Source organism: Numida meleagris, chromosome 1 (genome assembly GCF_002078875.1).
Source record: "Numida meleagris isolate 19003 breed g44 Domestic line chromosome 1, NumMel1.0, whole genome shotgun sequence".
NCBI classification, from domain to species: domain Eukaryota; kingdom Metazoa; phylum Chordata; class Aves; order Galliformes; family Numididae; genus Numida; species Numida meleagris.
The window spans coordinates 71859368-71884513 of record NC_034409.1 but is presented as its reverse complement, the minus strand read 5'-3'; the positions used below and the strand labels follow the sequence as shown (position 1 = coordinate 71884513).

Sequence of the window (25146 nt, the reverse complement as noted above, 5' to 3'; positions counted from 1 at the left end):
ACTTATTCTCTCATACCAAATTCCTCCAAAGTATATACTATGAATAGAGAACAAATTGCGGTGCATTGTGACACCAAAAAGTAAGGCTTATTAATAGTGCAATCTTTGCAGGAGCTGACACAGTGTAGATCTAAGGAACGACAGACAAAAAGATTTGGCTTACTAAAGAAAAGTACCCATACCACTATAGAAAAATGGAAAATAAACTTCTAGAAAATTGCACATCATTTTTTATTAAATTAAGTGGACACCTACAGCTGCCAGCCAAGACAGGATTCCCCCATTCCCACCCCTGGCTCTTTGTATCCCATTGATTGTGAGAGACATTGTAGATAGGACATGAGCTTTAGAAACCAAGTTATGACTTTATAAAAGAGGAAAAAAGGCAGTGAAAAAATCTGATAAGGGAAGAGTTAGCCAAAAGAATATGCTTGGAAAAAGCAACAAATACATTCTCAGTTTGTCACTCAAGGGGAATCAGTAGACAGTAACATAACAATTGGCTGTAGTATGATAAATCCTTATGATATCAATTAAAAAGAAAAAAGACGAAACACCACATTAGCTCTGGCACGCACACAGACATATGAACCTGTTGTGATGTTGTGAATAAAGCTTTATATCACTTTAGAGAGGCTAATTTATGAGATTAAACTTCCTCTGCATTTGAAGACAATGCAGACAAAATGCAATGTGGTGAGAGATGTCCTACAGGGTGATACTTGTCTTTGGGGCTCTCCTCTGGATTTGGAAGGATGGTGAGGACTCATCATTTAAGCCTGGGAGTCAGCAGTTCTGTGTTGTGATGCCAACGTAGTGGTTCTATGTGGGGGAGGAGGAGGAGGATGTCTACTAGATTAATGGAGAAATGAGACAGTCTGGCAGTCAGGATCCCTAGATTCTTGATTGCGCTTACTCTCTAGCTATGTCAAACAGTAAAGAACCATTAGAAATGAAGAATTATCAGAATCATCATTGGTTCAAATTAGAATTATAGAATGAATAATTATATTGGCTTACATTATATTGTCATATTGGCAAAGACCATAATCAAAATGTTTTGCATTGTAAATTATGCTACAAGTATATTGATGCCTTTGCTTTTTGGAGAGCCCTATCAGTGAATATAGCTACATTATAGCTATTTTTTTTGCATAAAAAATTTCAGTGGATAGGTGAAAATGTCTCACCATTTTCTGCTAGCACAGGCAGCATTCATTGTTAATGTATATGTAATAATATTGTGTTAAGGTCATAGCACTAGTCTCCAACTTGCTAGCCCTTGTAGGCATGTATAGAAAAAACTTGTTGCAATAAGAGAGGAGTGAAATAATTTCATTTATACCATGATGTGAAACCTGTCCATCCTACAGAATGGATTTATACTTTCTCCAAAGATTCCACAATTGTTCACTGTTCTGGAGGCATGGGCACAGGTGCACAGATAGAGGCACTGGGTTGGAAAAGCAGAAATATGCAGTATTTCCAGAAGCCATAGGGAACTGAAGTCTTTGTACTAGGGCAAATTCATACAACTGTCTGTACCAAATAACTGATTTGTGCTCAATGCTTTACAAGTTTTGCTACAATGGATGGTATCACAGGACCCCCTTCAAAGGGCAAACCTGCACAGCACATAAATGTTTCCCCAGGGACTTGCTTGCTCACTGCCTTACAGGATTTGATCTATATGTATCCCTAGGAAATGTCACGTTCTGCAGCTTTCGGAGTACGTGCTGTTTGAGGAGGAGTGACAGGAGCTATGGTAGCCACACCATGAATTTAGGCCAGGTATAACTCCTGGAAGGCATAATGGTTGAGTTACTTACCCAGTAAGTCTGCATAACTTCATTTAGTTATTTATTTAGTTTATTTAGTTATTTTAAATAATGCATAAAGGTGTGTTAGGGCTGCATGCAGAATAGAAGTCAACACAATTTAGGATGCAGAGCCTGGTTTCTACAGAGATCTTGTACTGAGATTATCAGACACCGGATTCAAGCAAAGAGTTAAGTCTAAAGGCTATAGAAGTATGTACTTCTACAGATCTCATAAATTGCTTATAACTGCAGAAAATACCACAGGGTGCACATGAGCACCCCCACATGAAGTTGAATAGCAGCCAGATAAAATATCTTGCAGCTTTTGCTGGTAATCCTGATGAAAGAATTTTTATTGTAATAGAAATAAAATGTAGGAAAGATTTGTAGATAAGTGATCATTATAATCCAGTGACTAGTGGGGGGATCGGGGGGGGGACATGACACCAACAACATTATTTATTATTTGATGAATTGTTGAAAACTGCAGAGGGAAGATTGGCAAATCTTTCTAGCTTGTTTCCAAACTGGACATTTCTGTACAGTAAGTTGATATTTTCAGTTTAATTTAATACAAAACTACAGTGTGACAGCATAGCTGGGTTAGTCAAAACCTTCTGCAGAAGCAAAGATGAAAATGTAAGTGTAAAAATGTCAAGTGTTTTGGAAAGCAGACACAGAGGTGAGTGTAGGAAGCATAGTTGGACACAGCTGTATAGCTGTATAATATACTCACTAGATGTCATCTTCATCTGAAAACCTGTTCAATGGGGCAGACTTTTTTTAGATTCAATATACTAAAACTAGATTGATCTCTTAAGAATAGGCTAGTAATGTATGTGTATCTCAGCAGTGTCCTTTAAGAGAAATGCCTCCTAAGTAAGAGCAGTAGATGATCCCTGGTGATGGCTGGGTGGACCAGACAGGAAGATAGACAAACTAATGTCTTCATGTTTAGTTTGGCAGCATCAGTTCTATCAATCCTGTGCTTTCAGAACTAATGACTAGAATCACCTTCACTACTCTCTTTATTAGATTTATTTAAATATATATATATATATATTTTTTTTAAGTAGCAATTTTAGATTTTTTTTTAAGGACAGTTCCTGGAAGAATGGACAAAAATCACATTTATAAGTTATTCTTGGCAACTCACATGTATGAAAAAATCCAGAAATTTTCATCTCATCTGTTATTTAAAACATCAAGCTTTGGAAGGCATGCAATTAACTTTTGAAATCTTGCAAAGTTGTATTGTCAAGTGTAGAGTAATACAAGCCATTTTTATAAGTAGTATACACAAAATTGAGAGCTGATTCCTTTGTTCCTAACAGGAGGGTACACGTTCATACAGATTCAAACCAAGACTGTAAGCAGTATATAGTAAAGCAAATTAATAATTTCAGCGTGGTCACAGTTGATAAAAACCTACATTTTTATTCAGAGATGGCCACCAATCCTTTAATGAGTTACTCTAGGAGAAAAAAATGAATAATTAAGAGTTCAGTTTCAAAATACTAGCTATGACCCAAACACACAGCTACTATTACAAAGTTTTCCCCTGGTTATTGAAATCTGTTGAATTTTTTCTTTATATAAGGAGTCGGGAAGATACCGTTGTATGTCTGTTCACCATTCTTCTTTCAGAACATTTTCCTAATGTGAGACAGCAGCAGATAGCTACAGCTGTGCACTCTAGCTATGAATGTGCACTTTGATTCTAGACCTGAGATTTCTGGGAAACATAGCCTAGAAATTAGGGAGAAAAAATGTAAGTTTTTTATAAGCTTATTTGCTATCAGTCAAATGAACAGTTTGTGTGAGAGATTGTGAGTAATATCTTTGAAAGCAATACAATGAACTGCTAAAGAGAATTTGCATAATTAAGTTTTAGTACTAGCAATATATTGATAATGAAAAAAAAGAGGCAAATATCTATTTTGTAGTCAAGCTATGGAGAAGTGAATAATCTTCATGTTGCTCGAATTAGGACTGAGTTCTTTTTTACTGTCTAGCAACAGAGGAAGGGCATGCATGGATGCAGATGAGGCAGTATAGGTGGAAACCTCATAATACCTTAGAGCTACAAGCATTGAAGTCTGACTCATCAGTGAGTTGTACCATTTTATCTATCACTATTGCTTTCTTTTTCCCTCTATGTTTCTCTCACTTCTTTTTTAATGAGTGTTCCTACTATATACTTCTGATGAATCTCACCAAGATGCCTCAGCTTCTTACACTGAAAAGTACCTATGCAGAGGGTTGGCTGAAGAAGAGATCAAAAAGATCTGCAAACCTAGAGGCACAGCATAGCTGCGCCTACTAGGGATGATGGTAATGTTGAATGAGGTGACAGCTGAAGTAGCAGAAGGAATATAAAAGGACCTGGTAGATTTTTTTACTCGGTATATTAAGGGTAAAAATTTTTCTCTCATACTTCTGCAAGAAAGCAAGCACCTGTTAGCACTGGTAGAGGAGTGCCATCCTCTACATTATCATCTCACAATTTGGCACCATCCCTCCTTGGAATGCTTGCCCTGCCTGGTGACCAACACTGTGTCACAGCAACATCTGTGCAACAGCACAGGTTTGACTCAGTGAGTTTTCAGAGTTTGTTCCTGTGATGCAACAACATTTTCTAAGCTATATTTATTAATTTATTTCATTTTGATTGCACCATATATCTTGCTGAACTCAATAATTGCTCTGCATTCAGTTAGGCTGTCTTAGCGGGGCTGCTTTAGGCAAACAGCAGACTTTGGTTTAATGAGGTTCTCTAGCTCTTTACATTAAGTGAAACAGGGAATGAAAGTTGCCTACAGAGTTTCAAAATCTGAAGTTTCAAACCCTAGATTTCTGAATTGCTAATCTATAGTGTATGTGGAAAGATTCCTTTTATTAGATGTAGCATTGTGGCTGAAGGGGACCATGATGCTTGTAACTTCAGGAAGAATTGTGTACTACTAAACAATTTAATGCGGTTGTTTACTTAACCTGATCTTAAATCTCAAGATCTTATCCTAGTTCTTGAACTACTTGTATTTAAACACTGCTCATATCTGTTTTCCACTTGTGTCTGTGTACAGCTTACTACCTGGTACTTACTACCTTCACAATGTTCTGCACATTTGAAGACCATTATCCTCTCTCTGTTTAGTACGTATTTCTGTAAAATAAACAAACACAGCTGATTCAACTTTTCCTCATAGGTCATCTCTTCTTCACACTTTCCTGTTGTTTACCTCTAAGCTACCTCCTGCTGATCTACATCCTTCTCAAATTACACTGCCTAGGAGACAATGTTCATCCATCTGTCTAGCCTTCATACTGCTGCAAAGAGTAGAAGGACTGTATACAACATAGAATCATAGAATCCTTAGAGTTGGAAGGGACCTTTAAAGGTCATTTAGTTCAGCTCCCCTGCAGTGAACAGGGGCATGCACAGCTAGATCAGGTTGCCCAGGGTCTGATCCAGCTTTGCCTTGAAGGTCTCCAGGAACAGGGCATCAACCACATCTCTGGGCAACCTGTACCAGTGCCTCACCACCATCACTGTAACAGACGTTTTTCTTGTATCCAACCGAAATCTAACCTCTTTAAGCTAGAAGACATTTCCTCTTGTTCTGTAACCACAGACCCTGCTAAAGAGTCTGTCCCTCTCTCTCCTGTAGCAGCCCTCTAGGTATTGAAAGGCCGCTATCAGGTCACCTCAGAGCCTTCTCTTCTCCAGGCTGAACAGCCCCAGCTCTTTCAGTCTGTCCTCATAGGAGAGGTGTTTCGTCCGCTGGATCATTTTTGTGGCCCTCCTCTGAACGTGCTCCAGCAGGTCTGTCTCTCCGGTAGTGAGGACTCCACATCTGGATGCAGTACTCCAGGTGAGGCCTCACCAGCGCAGAGTAAAGGGGCAGGATCACCTCCCACAACCTGCTGGCCACACTTCTTTTGATGTAGCTCAGGATACAGCTGGCTTTCTGGGCTGCAAGGGTACATTGCTGGCTCATGTCCAGCTTCTCATCCACCAGTAATTCCAAGTCTTTTTCAGCAGAGCTGCTCTCAATCCTTTCATCCCCCAGCTTGTATTGGTAGTGAGGGTTGCTTTGACCCAGGTACAAGATCTTGCATTTGGATTTGTTGAACCTGATGAGATTCACCTGGTCCCACTGCTCAAGCCTGTCTAGGTCTCTCTGGATGGCATCCTGTCCCTCTGGTGAGTTGACCACACCCTGCAGCTTGGTGTTCATCAGCAAACTTGCTGAAGATGCACTCGACCCCACTACCAATCTCACTGATGAAGATATTAAAGAGTATCGGCCCCAGCACCGACCACTCATCACTGATCTCCATAGAGAGAGTGAACCATTGACCACCACTCTCTGGACTCGATCCCACATCCAGTTCTTTGTCCATTGAACAGTTCACCCATCAAATTTATATCATTCCAATTTGGAGAGAAGGATGTTGTGGGGTACCGTGTCAAAGGCCTTACTGAAGTCAAGATAGATGACATCTGTGGCCCTTCCCTTATCCATTGATGCAGTAACTCCATCATAAAAGGCCACTAGGTTGGTCAAACAGGATTCGCTCTTGATGAAGCCCCACTGGTTCTCCCGTATCACCTCCCTGTCTTCCATGTGCCTTAGCATAGCTTCCAGGAGGATCTGTTCCTTGATCTCTCCCGGCACAGAGGTGAGACTGACAAATCAGTAGTTCCCAGGGTCATCCTTTTTACCCTTCTTAAAAATAGGTGTGATGTTGCCTTTTTCCCAGTCATCAGGGACTTCACCTGATTGCCACAACTTTTCAAATATCATTAAGAGTGGCTTGGCAACCACATCAGCTAATTTGCTCAGGACTCTGGGATACATCTCATCTCACCAGGACCCATAGACTTGTGGATGTTCAGATTCCTCAGGTGGTCATGAACCTGATCTTCACTCACTGTGGGAGGGACGTTGCTTCCCCAGTCCCCTCCTACCAAACCAAAATTTTTAAGGGCTGTGTGATAAGCAGTTATCAGAGAAGACTGAGGCAAAAATATTTAGTACCTCAGCCTTCTCCCTGTCTGTTGTTACCAGCTTGCCTGTATCACTCACTAGAGGGGGTACACTCTCCTGGACTTTCCTTTTCTTATTCTTCTTGGCATTCCTTTCCAAGTTCAGTTCAAGCTGGACCTTGGCTTTCCTGACCCCATCCCTACACAGCCTAGCAGCTTCTTTATACTCTTCCCACAGCACCTGTCTGTGTTTCCACTGCCTGTGCATTTTCTTCTTTCTCTTCAGTTTGACCAGCAGGTCCAGCAGTTCAGCCATGTCAGCCTTTTGCCTTCCTTTTCTAACTTGCTACAACTGGGGATGGAGAGCTCCTGTGTACTGAGGAAAGCTTCCTTAAAGATCTGCTGGTTCTGCTCTGCACCCTTACTCATGAGGACAGTTTCCGAGGATATTTTGTTGATTAACTCCCTGAAGAGCTGGAAGTTAGCTTTCCTAAAATTTAGCAGCCTAATTTTACTCTTTTCCTGTCTCATATCAGTCCAGAGCATGAACTCAACCATAGCATGGTCCCTACAGCCTTCAATCCTGATGTCACCAATCAGTTTGTTTACACTGGTGAGCAATAAGACCAGTATTGCATGTCCCATGGTGTGGCCTTCTATTACTTGACTCAGGAAGTTATCCTCAATGCATTCCAGGAGCCTCTCGGGTTGCCTACAGCTTGCTATGCTACTTTTCCAGCAGAAGTCTGGGTGGTTGAAGTCCCCCAGCAGAACAAGCACTTGTGACGCCTCCTGTAGCTGGAGGTAGAAGGCCTTAGTGACAGGCTCCCCTTGATCAGGTGGCCTGCAGTAGACATCAATCACAAGGCTCCCTTTGCTGCCTCAGTCTCTGTCACTCATAAGCTTTCGACTTGCTCATGACTATTCTTTAGGGACAGCTCTTCACATTCCATTCCTCCCCTCCTTCTTCATCTGTCCCTTCTGAACAGCTCGTAACCATCAATAGCCACACTCCAATTACAGGAATCATCCCACAAGATTTCAGTGACAACTATATCGTGGTTTTCTAGTAGCACAGTAGCTTCCAGCTCCTCCTGCTTGTTTCCCAAGCTGCATGCATTAGTGTGGAGGCACTTAGCTGGGCAGCTTGTCTTGTCACCTCCTTAAAGGATAACTCCTTAAATCCTTTCAAGCACTCCCCTTGATTTTCCCCATTATCATCATAGGATTTCATGTGTGCTGCAGTGTTGCCAGCACCTCTCAAGGCAGTGAGTCCTTCAAAGCCTCTGCTAGCACCCTGTCCTTCTAATCTAGCTATGCCATCCCACACCTTATCATGGGAAGGCTCACTATCCCCCATCCCCCTTCAGACCTAGTTTAAACCCCTCCCAATGAGCCCCGCTAACTTTTCCCCAAGGACCATTCTCCTGCTTTGAGAAAGGTGAACCCCATCTAGTGCCCACAAACTCGATGCCCTATAGACCTTATCATTGTGAAAAAAAAACCCACAAAGTTATGGCAACGGCACCAACCATGAAGCCAGGTATTTAAAATAAGATCCTTTGATTTGTTTCTGTGTCCTTACCCAATACAGGAGGCAGAGAAGGAAAGATGATCCATGCATTCAATTCCTTTAGCCATCATCCCAAGGCCCTGAAGTCCCTTTTGATAACCCTTGACCCACACATAGCTGCTTCATGTCTCCCTGTATGAAAAAGCAGTAATAGGCTGTGGTCTGATGGCCGTATCAAGCTAGGTAGTTTCCTGGTGACATGCCTCACCCGAGCCTCAGGAAGACAGCAGAATTCTCTAAGAAGAGGGTCTGCTCTGCATATTGGACGTTCAGTTCCCGGTAGGGAGGAATCACCTACAGCTAATACCCGTGTCTTCTTCTTCAATGATGTAGTATTGATGCTAGGGGAAGGCTTTTCCTGGTTTGGTTTTGTTAGTTTGTCTAGACTGAATGGGCTGTTATCACCCACAGATAGGCCTTCCACTTTCAGGGCCTCATACCTGTTGTAGAGAGGCACCTGCAGGGGTGGAGCAGGTAAGCAGGGTTTTCGTTTGCAGCTTCAAGCGCAGACTTGCCTCCATCCACTCCTTTCCTTTGTGTTCTTGCCTCAAGCCTTTTTTTTTCTTTGAAACATGCCTATTTCTTCAGAGAAATTTTATTTAACTTTTTTTCTGTAGTTATGTTATATTGCTGTCATATGTTCCATTTTAACTGCTGAATCTTCTGCAAACAATGTTTTAGGCTAACATAATCAATACAGACAAAAAGCCAGTTCATGAGGAACAGGAGAAAGGATCTAGAATTATGTTAAGTCCAGTGAAACAAAGCCAGTAAATATCCATTTACTAAGGGAAGGGTTAATGAGAAAGTCTGTTAATCTCATTTTGTGCTGGTACCTCAGACACATAATGTATCCAATCATATGTTTCTGTGGTTTGAACAATTTCTCTAAGGTTTTATGAAAAAAAGTAAAAAAATTAAAACTAGTGTTAACCTAAAAATGTGCCACACGTGAAACAACAAAACATGGACATCTTTGTTGCTTATTAATCTAATTTGGTGTCTGCTAAACTGATGAAATGTTGTCAGGCTTAGGAATTATAGGGAGACAGACACTCTGAGAGGCAGACTTGTGTTCCAGACATGGAAATGTAAAACAGAGGAAAGAAAAACAGGGAGAAAAAATAGGCGATGGAAAATGGTGAGCAAATAGAAATGAAAGCCTGTGGCAAACACAGGTATGAATAAATGACGTTAAGTGTAATGTCGAGTGAGAGAACAACTGAGAATAGTGATAGAAAGTATAGTTACTGTATAAAGCCAGACTCAAACCTTGACCTTGGTGCAAATATTCTGTTGCCTTTAGTGGATGTTGCGCTGGACACTGTGCCAGATGCATGCCCTAAAGAGAATAAATATAAAAATATTTATAATTTCTTTTTATTTATATAAATATATTTTCCTGCCCTTGTCAGATGAGAATCATACCCTTCTGCTGAACTGAAGCTCAAAGACCAGGTGAATGTGAACAGGCTTGGCATCAGAAGTTCACCGAGGGGCATCCTGACTCTTAAACAGAGCTCTAGAGACAGGTGGTGTGTTCAGTCATCTCTCAGAAAGGATGGCCATCTTATATATAGAGGGCAGTTAGGTGAATGAGAGGGAATCATTTAGGAAAAGACTTAATGTTCAAAGGCCTGGGAGTATGCATATTAAATATTAAGGACTGCTAGTAAAGTCATTAGGTTAAAATATATACTTGCTAAGAACTTGTCAATTGTGTGGTGTAAGATTCTGGTCAGGACACCTCCCTCCTCATATGCTTCTTGTTTTCGTTTTTCTTCTTTTAGTTCTTTTCCTCTGTTTCAGCCACATATTCTCTGTGTATTTTCCTGAGGAACACTTTCTGTATTAATGTTGTTAGCTATAGACGGGCCTTCATCTAAAGCTGCGTGGAGCAATAGTGCCGACCAGTGGCTGGCTGCAGTAAGCTCAGGGGGATTTTCTTGGTGGTTGCCCTTCGGGACCGTGACAAGCCTGCTACCGAGCTGTTAGTGACCTCAGCGGTACAGAGAAAGGTGAGTAAGAGAGCCTGGCGCTGAGGAATTATCCCTGCTGCCTGCGTTCCCCAGAAATTTCACAGAATTTATTCTGATTTTGAGCACTGTGCTTGGAAATGAGCTCCAGGGAAGATGATGTGATCTGTGATGGTTAAAAATTCCTTTCCCCTTCCACACTGCTCCTGCTTCCATTAATTGGCTTTTTTTTTTTTTTTTAAACTATTTTACCACAGGAGCCATTTTATGAAAGGGCTGTGGGAAGATCTGGCAGCCAGGCAGCAGTGTGATGCAGGTGACCTTTCCTTCTGGAGGTTTATAGGAGTGAATGTTCCATGTTACCAGCACAGCATAAGCAGGCAGAACAATGAATTACTGAATTTTCAGTTGTCTGCATAGAAGTTACCTGCTGCACCAGTTACTTGGGATGAATAATAAAGGATTACACACTAGAAATGCATTCAGCAAATGATTTAAATCCACAGCTACCAATGCTTCTGTATAGATGAATATTACCTTACTTTCAGGAAATATTTATAATTACTAAGGTGGTATCTGTTTTAAGTAGTTCAACAAGCTTTGCTTATTTTTTCTTATAAAATAACTGTGAATTTCTGAATAGCATTGTGAGAATTACCTACTTTCATATTCTACAGGGTTTTCTTTTAATCACAGAATTATTAAGCTCCATAAAATCTTCTTATTGTTAGCCTAAGCTTTCACCAAAAGTTAAACTGTTGTTTGAAGGAAAGAAAATCTATCATTTATCCCCAGCCCAGCACCTACAAATCCATTAGATGAAGATAACAGTGGAGTAAGGTGCAAAAATATATCAACTTTTCACTGAAACTGGCACTATCTCCAAGCTACTTTAGACACAATTTGCTTTAGTTACTGCTGTTGAAACTTAACATGGGAAAGACTCACTAGTTCTAAGCAGCAAGTGGAACATGCTAGACTGATGATCAGCACAGGTTCACTGACCAGATAGAGGTAACGTGAATCCAACTGCTCCTTCCATAGATAAACAAACACATCCCCTCCCGTCCGGTCCCCCCCATCAGGTGAAATGCATAAGCACTCTTTGGAGAAGAAAGGCAACTGCTAACCGTTCTATTGCAGAACTCCTCATTCTTCCTGACCTCCATGGCGCCGTGAATGTCTAATTCCAATACACAAATCGGAGCAGAGAGCAGGAGGGACACTGGCTGTTGCTTTCCCACCCCAGTTCCCGGCTTGGAGGCTGCAGGAAGAATGGCGGCGGCCCCGGTGCAAAACCCAGCTTTTAAGCAGCGGGCCTGGGGCTGCGGCGTCTCCCCGGGCACCTCCAGTTCTCCGTACCCCCCACGGGCCTACCCCCGCCGTTGCCCGAGCACCCGCCGGCGTCCCGCAACCTCACCTACGGAGCCGCCCCGAGCTCCGGGGCACGGCACAGCCCGGCCCCAGCGGCAGCGCCGGCTGCCGCCCCTGGGTGGCGGTGTGACCCCGCGGGACACGGCCCTGCTCCGCAGAGGGCTCGGCCCTGCCCTTCCCGGCAAGGCTCTCGGCGCATCGCCTTCCCGGGGATAAAGGTATTCGGTGAGGGGAGCTGCTCGGATGCCAAGTGCTGGTGGAAGAGTTCGGGCGGGAGCTCCAGAGGCCGGAGACGTGAATGGTTTTGCGAAGGAAAACACGGCCTCGTCTTACATTAAAAAGTGGTATTAGGTCTGGGGAGAAGGACATTTGAATAGGAGGTGGGGAGGAAAGCAGCCTTTTTAAAAGCTAAATTATTTTTAGTTAAATTTTAGGAAGAATGTAGCAGGAGCGGTCTGGAAGAGGGTTGGAGGGGCCGGAGCATTGATTATTAGAGAATAAACTTTGAGGAATGCAGGAGAAAGGCAGAGCGAAAGCGATCAGCACGGGAGAGACAGCGGGAGCGGACCGCTCTGCCCGGCGCACTGGGGCCCGCCGTGAGCCGCCCCGGTCCGGACCGCCTGCTCTCTGGTGTGCTGCCCTTTCCCTGAGAGCAGCCGCGGGGGCCGAGCCCTACCCTGAGCACATGTCGTTTGGGAGCTGCGGGGGCGGCCCTGGCCGGGGAGCCGTCTGCGAATGACCCGCAATTTCACACCGCATCACTGCCACCACGGCAGCCCGGCCGGGCTTTAAGCAATCCTTTGTTTTCTCCATCAGGACAGATACTTTATGATGAAGTTCTGTGTTCAGGCTCTTTTACTTGCTTGTCACTGCTCCCTTTCCTTTCAGCCTTCACTGATGTGGGTTTAATACTTTCTCAGGCAGAGATGCCCAGAGCTATCCGCGTTTGCTGTTATTGCACGGAGATGTGCTTGTGGGTATAAATGGGCACAAGCGCACGCGTTTGTCCACTTCTGCAGAATTTACCGCAGCCCACAGACGTGTATCTGAGTGCGCTTTCAGCGTGCATGTGCATGCGGGTATGCGATCCAGACAGGCGCACACTGTGTAGCAGACTAGAATAGATAGTTCCACAGAATGCGGGGGTAAACTGAGCAGCTCTGAAATCAGAGAAAAAGAGAGAGAAAAACACAGAGAGAAAGGAAGAGAAAAAGAAAAGAAAAAGACAGAAGCTTTGCTTGACCGTGTCTGAACACAAAGTGTTTTTTTTCTCCCTGGTTATTTTCCCTAGGATCAGCAAACTGAATATCCCAAACTCTTGCTAAAAGCCAAGAATATCTGGTTTTAAAAGGAAGAAGAATGTTTTCTTACTGTGGAAAATGAAATCGAATTTGGTGACAGGCATTTGTGAGTGCACAGCAAGGTCAGATAGCCGAAGAGCCCGGGCGTACACATGCCGCATTTAGGATATGGAGCTGTGAGCAACCCTGGCTGATCCCTGCCTCTTTTTGATTAAAAAGGAAACAGTTTAACCATCTCCTTTGGGAATTCCGTGCGTTACAAATCTAGCAGCGTTACTATACTAGAGGAAATGAAAAAGCGCTGCAGATTTGGGCGACGAGTCCTTTATTCGCCTTTGTGGATACGTTTCTTGTGCTTCCCTAAACAGTGCGGCTGCAGGACGTGCCTCCCGAAACACAAACTCCCAGCTCGCGCACACACCCGCACAGACAGATAAGACATGTATTAGATTCTGACACATACGGGGTGGGGGGAAGAGCAGGAGAGAGAGAGAGAGAAGAGAGAGAGAGAGAGAGAGAGAGAGAGAGAGATCCTCCTACCTGGAGCCATAGATTGCAAGATACGTAGTGTTACCTGGGGAAGTCAGAACAAGTAAAAACACATTGAACTTCGGGGCTCTATGAGGCAGTTGATCAAGATCAGTGCATGCTCGTTTTCTCCCTCAGACCGTCTGCCTCGGGTTTTTTGTTTTACCGTTCTGAGCAGCTCTTTCTATTTTCCTCCCTCTGTAGCTTTAGTACCGAGCCAGGTTCGGTCACCATGGCTCTGGGAAGAGCTGCCTGTCTGCACGCCGCTGATTTTGTGCAGTTCGGCCGGCTTTGCTCCCGGGCAGCTTCCGAAACGCTCTTGACTGGGATTTAACCGGCACGATCAATTCGACTTTTTGTGCAATTTTTATGGCTCAGTCCATTCCCTAGATCATGCACAGAAACTTTCGGAAGTGGATTTTCTACGTGTTTCTATGCTTTGGAGTCATCTATGTCAAATTAGGGTAAGTCCTCGTGTATGACAAATCTTGTCTTTTGGGTCACATTATTGCGGAGCTGAGAACAAAGCGTTGCGACGGAAAACGAAGAAGAAGCAAACGAAAAAGGCAGGAAAGCGACGGTTTCCCTCCGCTCCCTTCCCCGGGCGCAGCCCCAGCGCAGTCTGGAGCCACTCCGCGTCGCGCCCCGCTCCCGGGACAGGCACTGAGGCGGCGATGCCCGCACGGAGCCCTCTGCTTTGTGCTGCTCAAGCGAACTTAAATATTATCTCTGGCGTACAGTACTCTCGGACAGAGAAAAAAAAAAAAAAAAAAAGCCTGATGGAATTAACTCAGCCGCTGCTGATGAGACAATAGAGCGGAGCTTAAGTATTAAAAAGGAGAAAGGGGCGGGAGAAGGGGGAATCTCTGCTCTGAACCTGCGCTCAGGGATTTGCTTTATGGAGGCCTAGACACAATTTGCTTTTCTATCCATCAGGCGGACGTGTTGAAATGAGCTTGACAAGCGGCCCGGCTGCCCCCGCGATAAGCTCCGGGACGGGCAAGCTGCGGGCCGGGCGTGCCGGGAGGACTGCGGGCAGTCCGGGCTTTGCTCCTCGTTATTTGATCGCAGAGAGCGAGATCGCGTTGTTATTGCAGTTGCCAAGATTCTCCCCCTCTCCCTCTGCCTCTCCCCCTCTCCCTCTGCCTCTCCCCCTTACCTGTATGCCCTTATTAATATTGCTCGTCGCAGTAGGCTGACTTGAGTTGAATTTCCACATTCCTGAGCCGCAGCCGAGTCCTTACCTGTCGAGCTACAAACACTTTAAAGATCCTGTCTTTGCATAGCTGGGGGATTTTTTTTTTTTTTAATGATCAAGAATGCATAAGGTGAGTTGCAATCCTAAAATGCTTTCTTCCCGCTTTGAAACCAACATAGGGAAGAAGCGGGACGAAAGGGCAGCTCCGAGTGGCTGGGCCCATCCCCACGGCTCCCCGGCACGGCTCAGCACGGGGATAGACGAGGGGCCGCAGCCCCCTTCACAGAGAGCGGCGGGCCCGGCCTTGCTGGCAGCTGCCCTGGGAGCAGGAGGCTGCCGGGGGGGCACTGCCGGAGGGAGAAAGCAGCGGCCAGGGGTTAAGGTCACGCGATACAGGGGTGTTAAACCAGGTTCCTAGGGAGGAGAAGGGAAACGTTGTCCCCACCGGAGCTCCCTCCCCAGCCCGGCTTTTGCCTTCTTCTTGCCGGAGGGTCCCCAGCTGGTTGCTCGGCAAGCACCAGCCGGACTGCGTTCGCTCAGCCGTCTACCCAGCTATACATTTCGTCATTTGGGCAAGGCTCTCAGCCCGCCCCGCGGCCGATACCCTAGCGCCGGAGGCCCGGCCCCTGCGCCCCAGATCAGCCGGTGCTAGAGACAGGAGGGGACTGCGGGACGAATATCACCTGCTCTCCTCCTAGCTATGAGCGATAGTCCCTGTCGTCCTCCAGAAGGACGTGGATTGGGACGACAAGCGGGGTGGTGGGACTGTGTAGCCGTAAATTAAGCACCACGATGATCAGGGTACCTCATCAGTAGCTGAAGGGCTTCGTGAAACACATTCCCCACCCCAAGTCACCGGAGGACAGAGGAGCTCCGAGAAAATGGTTTGCAAAATAAGGGGTAATGGTATTAGCGCTCGCTTTCACTGCTGTTTTGTTTTTAAAGGGAGCAGAAGGTTGGGCACACGTTACAAGGTGCAATGCAGATTTACTTGAGAAAATGAGCTTGGCTATATTAGAAAGGGGTTCAGACCAAAAAAATCACAAGAATGTTGCTGAACTGAGCCTGGAAGCAAAACTGAATGGATGGCAGGAACAGTAAAAGCCCTTACAGAAATCCCATCAGATCCATCACCGTGTCTGTAAGGCGATGAGGATACTTCATTTTCTCTGAACAATAGGACAGAAATTCTCTCTGAGATCCAGGGCTACTTCCAGGCTGGGCATGTAAGAAGCAATTATTTCCTCTTTTATCAGCCACTGGAACTATCACTTTGTTGAAACCATATCTTCTTAGAGTAATGATACCTTTTCTGGCTAGCTCTGTGTATAGAAAAAGGGAGTTACTTGAGATAAAATGTAATTTTGTCTTCCAGTGCGTTCAGTTTAGTTTGCACAGTGAAAATGGAGACAGCAAGGAGTTATGCAGTCATTTCATTTGCTGTGGAGCACGTGTTCCTGTCCTAATAAAACGTGCTAAGAACTACGCTTCCTGGCTGGACAGTGCCAACCATGAGCCTAGGGGAGGGGAGCAATGTAACACACAGTTGTCTGTGTGTGCAGTTGCGGAACAGCAGCTTGGTGGTGCCAGGGCAGGGGACCAGGAGAGCGTGGCTTGGGGAAGTCATTATTTCCAACTGGGAGGACAGAGTGAGATCCGCTCAGGGGGTCCTTCCTTCTTCCTTCCTCCCTTCCTCACGTGGAATTCTCGTTCTTCCCATTTCCATTTTGCACTTTGCCGGAGAAGGTGAGGTGTAAGGTGGTGTTCCTGCCCGCGCCCAGCCTGGCTTCCACGCTGCTGGGGGTGGGTGGGAAGAGTGGATCAGGCTGCAGCGCTCACACGTTGGCCTCAGCTAGCGGCTGGATTGAAATGGGAATTTCGCTTGCGAAAATTGCAGGGCGATCAGCTCCAGTTTAATTAATAAACGTATCGGAAGTCACGAATCACAGCTGTGCCACAGATGCAAATGGCAGCGGATGCTCCGAGGGTGAGCAATGCGACCTTCGGAAGGACGGATCCGCAGGCATTGCGGGGCTCTGGTGGCAAATCGCCCCTTTTCCCCTTTATCTCGCCCAGCCTCAACGAAATACCCGTCTTCTCGAGTCCCCTCGGGGCGGAGTGGGGCGGTTCCAGCCCCTCCCGCCTTTTACAACCCGACCCCGCTAATTGCACGCTGCTCAGCCTTGCCCCCTTCTCCTTGCACTGTGCTAGTGGCGGTGCGGGGTACAGGGAGTGGCGGCTCGCAGCAGGAAGAAGGACAGCGCGGTGCCGGCTGGACGTGTGTCCCGAGCTGCCGACATGCTCTGCTTCCGGACACGGCGCTTTTCGGGGACGGAGAGAGTCCGCAGCTGGAAAGAGATGAATGGAAAGGGAAATGCTTATTTCATGTCTGCACTGCCTCATCTGCCGTCTGTCGCAGGGAGTCGGCAACCATTCCAGTTCCGCTCTGCTCTTATTCTGTCCACAATACACGTGTTTGGGGAAGATGCGGCATATACCGAAATGCCCATGTGAGGTGTTACCGACAGTATTGGCTCCTCCAATGCCACACCACGAATCTGACAAAACAAGTGCACTTCTCTGTCCCGAACTGACACACATATAGAAAGAATCTGTACAGAACCTAACAAGTTATCATTATCATCAGCATCGTTACTACTAAATTTCCGATGTAATAACTGCCCCTATTTTTCGAGGAAAAAATATCTTCCGAAGGGGAACTGTTCGATTTGGTTGATGCCATACGAGATTTCTCCGACTCCACGATTCTGCTGTGGAAGAATCCCTCTTCGCCCCGAAGCTGTGGGGAATGGCAAAGCGCTGTCGTTTGGGCTGGGCTTGATCAGACCCTGCAGCCTCACCTCCCGGTGCTCCAACGCCAGCAGCAACTTTTCGATTTTAGAATTCAATTTTATTTTATTTTATTTTTTTTTTCGTTTTTCCCAGGGACATGTTTCAAAGCAGATGCACATTTAAAATATATCTGAAGCCGAACAAGTGCTCCAAACAAGCCATCAAACCTCATCCCCCGTTCTCTATCCAGCTGGCGCTCGGCAAGGCTGCCACAGCCACTTCACGTGGCTGAGAGGGGACAGGTAGCAGAGGGCATGCATAGTCCTTTGGCTTTCGAGGTTTACAGGTATACGTACGCACCTAAAGAGGTAAAAACACGTCGATTTTAGTTTTTTTTTTTTTTTTTTTAAGAAGAATTACAAATAAAGGAGACGATTCTAGGTGTAAATAATCTCTGGAAGGCTCCAGCTTCTCCCCGTTATTAATCGAGGGCAGCGTTTCCTACAATGACACTCATGGCTCCAGCACATGCACGCGCTACGCATGCAGATGAAAGTGCTTAAATGAAACAGAACCCCGAGGGGATCCTTATCGAGTGTTCGGCGAAAGACGACGTTTTTACACCAATTTTGCAGCTGCGATTCCGCCCGAAGGAATATTTCGTTGTGCCGCAGAGCCTGCAGCAGCCGTGTGCAGGGACTGGTTAACTCGGGGAGGTCCCCCCGGGGTGCTGGGAAGAGTTCTCGGCCAAGATAGCTCCCTCAGATATCAGGCAATTAACCCGAGACAAGCTCCGCAACCCCCGCGGAGCGAGGGTCTGTCGGAGCCCGCTGCACGTTCATTTCGACTGTATTTCAGCTAAACTCTCCGCAGTCCACATTCCTCTTTCGGGCTTCGTTTTCAAACCCCGGCATCCGGGAGCACGTCCCTCCGTCAGCTCCCAGGTCTGCAGTCGCACACCCGAAGAGAGAAGCGCCGTCGAGGCACGGAGGAGGAGCGAGCGGCTCTGCTCAGCGGGGCTCGGAGCGGCGAGGGACGGGCGGCCTCTGCCCGGTAGCGACACGGACCTGCCGGGAGAGCCCGGCTGGGAAGGAGACAGGGGAGAGCAGAAGCGGAGGATTACCCCCGGAGCTCTCTCCGACTGCTTTCCTTCCCTTCTACCAGCGGAACCCGGCCCCATCAGGAAGCTCCGAGCTGCCTTTACTTCTCACTCACTCACTCACTCACTCACTCACTCACTCACTCACTCACTCACTCACTCACTCACTCACTCACGCTGCCACGACTTACACGGTTTTTTTTTTATTTCTTTTGGACGGAGCCCCCTGAAACCAAAGCCGAATTTTGGACAGAGCTGAAATCAGAACTTAATTTTCAACACGGGGGGCAACGAGAGCGAAGCGCCTGCGGGAGCTCTTCGGGGGGGCCGAAAGAGCCATTCACCGTCCGAGATAGAGCCGTTCATCGGGAGCTGCCGGCTGTCCCGGTCATCTCCCAGCAGGAGAGGCGCGGAGCGCGCAGCCTGCTCCTCCAGTGGGGTGTCCCCGGGGAGCACTGCGCAGGGAGTGGGGTGCACGGAGCGAGCTCGGCCAGGCAGCGCGGGTGAGTTGCAGCCGAGGCTGGAGCGGTGTCTCGCCATTGTCATCCTCTCCTTTAAAAAAAAAAAAAAAGGGGAGAGAGGGAGAGAAAAAAAGTAGGCGGATTGCAGCGACTGACTGCCCAATGGCAGCCCCGAGTCTCAGGAGAGTTGCAGAAAGAGGGGGAGAGAGAGAGAGGCACTTTCTGCCATCCAAATCCCTTAAACCATCCTCATTCCAACACGAGAACCCACTGTAACAACTTCCAACCACTGAGACATGACAGGCAGGAGCCCAGAGGCAGCAGCAGCAGCGAGAACAGCAGCAGCAGCACATACTCTGTCCCGGGAGCAGCATTAGCGCCAGGGGAATACCAGCCCCACCAATACAAACTAACAAACAAACAAACAAACAAAGCCCCCCCAAGCCCAAGGGACTGGATTCCAACTCAGATTCAAGGCACAGCTGACACCAAAAAGGGTGGGGAGTTACGACCTGGGGGGGCCAGAAAGGAATAACCAAGGAAGCGAACTCCACGAGTGTAAACGGGACTCAGCCATGATCCTTTTTTCATCTCGCAGTGTGTTACTCTCAGTGTATTACCCTCAGATTTTCCTCATCCTTACCAGTGGGAGTTACCTGTAAGTGATCCAGATTTTTTTTTTTTTTTTGGTTGCAAATTCTGTTTGAAATGGCCCCGCCAGCTACCTAGGGGCGACGCGCACACGGAGGGAGCCGGGACACGCCAGCTCCGCGCGGCGCGTGGTGGTGAGGATGGTGATGGTGATGGCGGCAGTGCCGGTCGGACCGTGCCAGGGGAAGGGGACCCGCCAGGTAACTCCCGGGGCTGCCCGGGGGCACCCGGGGGGCGGCGGGGAGCGGGGCAGCCGCGGCTCCCCCAGGGGCTCCGGCCCCGGCTCCTCCTCCCGGCGGGGGAAGTGCGGCGCCGCGCCGGGACGCGCAGCCCGGGAGAGCAGCGGCCGCGGGCGGGCGGAACGGAGGCGGAGGCGCTCGCTGCCGGCCGGGTGCTTTTCGCTCGGGAGGGATCTGCAGTCCCGCGGTTAGAGCCGGCTCCAGGACGTTTTCCTTGTGAGGAAGGGGGTGGAGGTAGGGGTGGGGGAAATCAGAGTCGGTGGGTGGGACTGCAAGGAGTTTCGGGCTCTTGTTTTTAATATCTATATCTGTATTGAACGTTGCGGCAGATGAGAAGCTATCGGGCTGCTCCGTGCGCTCTGCGGGGCTGGGGCCGGGCGCCGGCTGAGGAGGGCATGGGGCTGTGGGACGCGGTCGCCGAGCAGAGCCGAGAGGCCGGGGCCGCACGCCAAGGCCCGGAGGGGCGGCCGGGGAGCTGTCAAGGACTCCCGCACTCCAGTCAAGGAGTGAGCACGCTTTGAGACGGCAGCGGGGAAAAGAGGGCGCTGGGGCCGGCGGTGGCCCCGGCCACTGGAGCTAGCTGACAGCCTGAGCCCGCTCCCTCCCGTGAGTGTCTCCCTGGGAGCTCGGTTCCCCCCGGGAGAGGACAGAGGATCGGCCCAGGTGTCTCTGAGGGCAGCGGCCAGACAGCGGGCTGTGCCCGAGGGACTCTGTCCCGCAGTGGAGAAGCCACCCCCTGTGCCACCGGCCCCACGTCCAACTGCGCAGCGGGGCCGGGGAGGTTTCTTCTCGCTCCTAGCCCAGCGCCGAACAAAGACCTTTCAGTCCACGGTGGGTGCAAAATGTGAGCTCTTAGGTGCTTGTGGATTTCTGTCTCTCTGTCTGCCTATCTATCTATCTATCTATCTATCTATCTATCTATCTATCTATCTATCTATCTATCTATCTATCTATCTATCTATCTATATGTCTGTCTACTTACCTACCTACCTACCTACCTATCTACCTCCCTGTCTACTTACCTACTACCTACCTATCCACCTACCTACTTACCTATCCACTCACGCACCCACCCACCCGTCTGATTGTTTCTGTATACACGCAGGCAACACATGCACACACACACACAAGCACGTGTGTGAGTCCTTCTGTCGGCATTTTTTCTGTGGGCTAGGGAAAAGTACAACCCAGCACTATGCACGAAAAGCAGGAATAAACACACCCATAAAAAGAAACGATGAAGCGTATTCCTATGTTCTTAACTCGTAATGAAACGCACATGCCATGGCTACCGATTTTTAAGAGTGCTTGATTTACGGAGCAGCGTTCGGGTCGACCCAGTGGGATGCTGCTATCAGCCCGAACTGTCTGCTGCCCTCCACAGCCCGGCAGGCGACCCGATAGCCCGTAAAGAAACGGCACTGCTCTCTGCTTTGTCAAGAGGGAGGAAAAGTCGTAATAAATAAATAAATATACCCTTCTAATATAAACGTAGCCATTTTTTTTCCTCAAAACCGTAGGAAATTACTATCCTACAAAGTTTTCCATCTATAAATAGTTCGAATCTTGAAACAAAAGTTTTAAACCACACGCCAGATGCCGGGATGCTGGCGGTTTCCCTTGCTGTGTGACATAATTATAAGGTCCGAAAGCAAAAGCTATAGAAGTATAATAATAATACTAAGGCGACTGCTGAGGGGAAATACAAGGGAAGCGATGGCTGCTTTATTTAGAGCTAGCTGCTCAGAGATCTGCTGAGCGCTGCCCCGCGCCCATGAGAACTCGGCGAGGGGACATAAAGGTTCCCCCTGCCCGCCCCCGGTCACCGGGGCCGCGGTCGCGGGGCTATTGCAGCCCAGCAGAGCAGAAGGGAAAGGGATCAGGAGGTGAAAGGCGACAGAGCGCAGCTCGGCACCGGCGCACGTCTCCCGGTCCATCCATCATCACCCGTGGGACGCTGCCGGCCACCCCCGGTCCCAAGGACCCGGGAGCGGCCCCGGAGCGCCCCCGGAGCGAGGCGGGCACTTCGCGGTGCTCGGGGGTTAAAGAACGAGGAGTTATTTCGGTGCTCAATGGAGAGAAGCCTAGCGGACTTGTGGTGTTTGTCTTGTGGGTAAATAGACTTCTCTGGCTTACTAATGCTAGCTTTAGAAGATTAAAGCATAGTAGAGTCTGTTAGAGCATTATCTGTCTGATTCTCCTCTCTGGAGAGGAGGATGCTTCCCAAGCCGCTAGTCAGTAAGCTCCTATGGACCGTCAGTCCCTTGCGCCTGAGGTTCCTGTCTTCTCTTGGCCGCGCTCGTCCTCCGAGCTGCCGCTCCTGCATCCTCCCTCCGAGCTGCCGGTCCCTCTGGGATGACGGCCCGGCCCGCCTGCCCTGCCAGAGGGCTGCGAGCAGAGCCCGTTCCAGGCAACGGAGACTGTGAGATGTGTAGAGCGAAAAAGGCACCTGTGTTTGGGCACAATAGCCGGGAAGAAAGTGAATTTACTGCAGACTACACCCAGAATTAGTTTAAAGAACATAAAAAAGGCCCTTTCTAGAATCGATTCCTGTGCTGTAAGTACACCCTCTGGTACAGCAATCTTCTTCGGTGTGCTCGGGCACTGAGAACATTCTTAGAACCAGCAGTGATCTGTCCGACTTGTCAAAAAAGCAAACGGACTTTGGATAGAACAGGCAGCAGTCAAGTGATTGATGCACATTAATGCTCTGGACATATTTTGATAATCCAATTACATATTCAAAGTATACAGCTGACATTTTAGAATATCGATGTAATTAGTATAAATATCTAAAAATATCTATTAGTAGAAATATCTAAAAAACAGGATAATATACATTATATATAATAGTGTTTGGCACTGTTTCTTGTAGTGTGTGTCTGAATGCGCATGTGTCTGTATACAGACACGTATTTAGCTGCTTCATCTGAAGAAGACAGTGCTGTTCTGGCTTTCCATTTGTTCTGCTTTCACTGCTCATCTTTAGGGTTGGGTGCCTTCAGTAGCAGCATGAGAGTTGGTTCTTAATAAGCTTATTTCAAGGATTATCTGCTGATGCGTAAACAGAGTTAATTCAGTTATTTCCTTGGGAATAGCATGTAAAAGTGTGTGTGCGTAGTAATAAATCTTCAGCTAAGTATTCTAAGACAACAACATAGCAAATAGTGTATGTTAGCCAGTAGGTATTACAGGCAGGTTACAAAATAGAGAGGGAGAAAAACGACTGCATGTTTTGGATCTGTTCTTCTGGTGCTGCCATGTCCTTATAATTCTGTAATTCCTATAATTCCTTCACAACAGGGCTTCTCCCTGCTTGTGGGAAGAGGGTTAGAAGGACCACATATTCTTCATATGCCTACAGGAAAGGACTCAGGTTTAATTCCTAAAGATTAGGACTGCTGGAGATGGTCCCTGAAGCTTGTCTCTGAATGTAGGCAGTGTGGGAGGGAGCTGCACAAACAGAGAAGAGTGAGCTGCTCTCGGCTCCTAGGATCAAGAGGATGGTGGCACAACATCCCCACTCTGCCCCTTGGTGTGACTGACACTCTCACATTAACTGTCACAGCTGGGGTCACCATCCAGCCCTTTCCTCCCATCTCTGTTGGACCAGAACAGTGCTGGCTTCTGAGATAAAACTTACTGTTGTCAGAAGAGGATTGTACCTGGCTCAATCCCCAGGTTATGGTGTAAATCCATCATTTCCCTGCTCTTGCACCTTGTTCATCTTGTTGCTGGGGCTGTGCATGCTTTAGGGCAAGTTTACTCTCAGCTTCTATTAGTGCAGCATCCAGAGTGCAAGGAGAACTTTGCTGAAATCTTTAGATACTCTTTATTTATTTACTTATTTATTTACATAGAACTGTCACAATACTCATTCAGAAGGGGATTTGGAATAAAACTTCAACTGTACTGCCTCCCAGCTGATGTGTAGGCTTAGATTCAGAACAGGTGAACTCTGAAAGCATATTGACTGTTTTTGGGATCTCCTAAAGAATCTTTTCTTTCGCTTAGGAGAAACAAGAAAAATAAAGCAATTTTGTGTGCTGGGCTGCCACAATTGCTGTGGGCTTGGTTTACTTGCTTGATGTAAGCTGTTTCTATTGCAGCTGCCACATAAAACTGAGAGAGTGACAGTGATATGACTTCTTAATAGCTCTAGAAGATAAAGTTTGCCATTTCTCCAAAATGCCCAAATGAAAATTCCCTGTCTAAAACCAAGAGGTCTGATAAGCATGTGGGCAGCCTCCCTCCTCCGTGCCTGCTTCAGAGCAAACACACCTGTTCTGGATAGCCCTGAATTCAGGTGTGCCTGGATGTACTCCCTGTTCTCACTAGGCAAGCGGGTTCTGGGGATTCCTTTTCTAGCACAACTTAAAGTTTAAGAAGTCACGACAAGTAATTATAAGAGAAGGTGGCAGCATCCAGAATGCGTAGGATGACAGCCTGGAATTACTACATGTGTTGTGTTACTAATGTAATATTACAGGTGGGTACAAAGCATCATTAAATATTCAGATGAGCAGGTCATATTAAAAGCAGATACACTAGCACATTAAGAAGGGAACATCTTTCAAAGGAGGTGTTAAAGAGCCAGACAAAGAAAGCTGCAATTATACAGTTAGACTGACAAACACACTTATTCAATGCAAAAAATACACATTGTATGCCTTATAATACGATATGATAAAGGTATGATGGTGCCAAGTATTTTCTCAGTGCATGCAGCTGCAAAATTCAGACTGAAATGCTGCCGGTGAGATTCCCCAAATCATAGCTAAATGCCATAGCCCTCCCAGGTCACCACAAGCAGCAGAAATTAGGTACCAGCTCTAGATCAAAGGTGCTCTTCAGACGTGCTGACACCAGGCATTGTGGAACTGGTTAATGTTGCAAGCCTGATTTCTTCAGCCCAGAACCTCAGCAGGTCATTTTGCCCACAGTGGACTCTCAGCAGTTTTTCACTCATGCTGGTGAAACACCTGCTAGCATGGTCTTTTGCAACTCCAGGTCTGTCTGCCCGATTGACTTTTCTCACTATCTTTTTCTTCTTTCCTCCTTGATGCTTCAGTGCCCTCCTGAACAGCATTGCTCCAACCTGCCCCAAGTCAGGCCCATAACACTCATAGTATGACATTCA

General features: G+C 47.2%; 1 protein-coding gene and 1 long non-coding RNA gene across 7 annotated transcripts in view; one reads left to right on the top strand and one right to left on the bottom strand.

The window, feature by feature from the left end:
- The window catches only part of WNT7B (Wnt family member 7B), a 98264-nt gene continuing 84938 nt past the window's right edge, over positions 11821-25146 (top strand). Inside the window, exons 1-2 of one of the 6 annotated variants that reach the window (XM_021393157.1) lie at positions 11821-11954; positions 13028-14029. In XM_021393157.1, coding sequence (XP_021248832.1) covers positions 13959-14029 — 71 coding nt within the window. In that variant the 5' untranslated portion in view covers positions 11821-11954; positions 13028-13958. The other 5 variants (XM_021393166.1, XM_021393163.1, XM_021393154.1 and 2 more) reach the window with 5 other exon arrangements.
- LOC110397184 overlaps positions 14839-25146 on the bottom strand; it is a 30067-nt gene continuing 19759 nt past the window's right edge. Inside the window, exon 2 of the long non-coding RNA XR_002437595.1 lies at positions 14839-19207. This is a non-coding gene — a long non-coding RNA (uncharacterized LOC110397184). The remainder of the gene's footprint in view (positions 19208-25146) is intronic.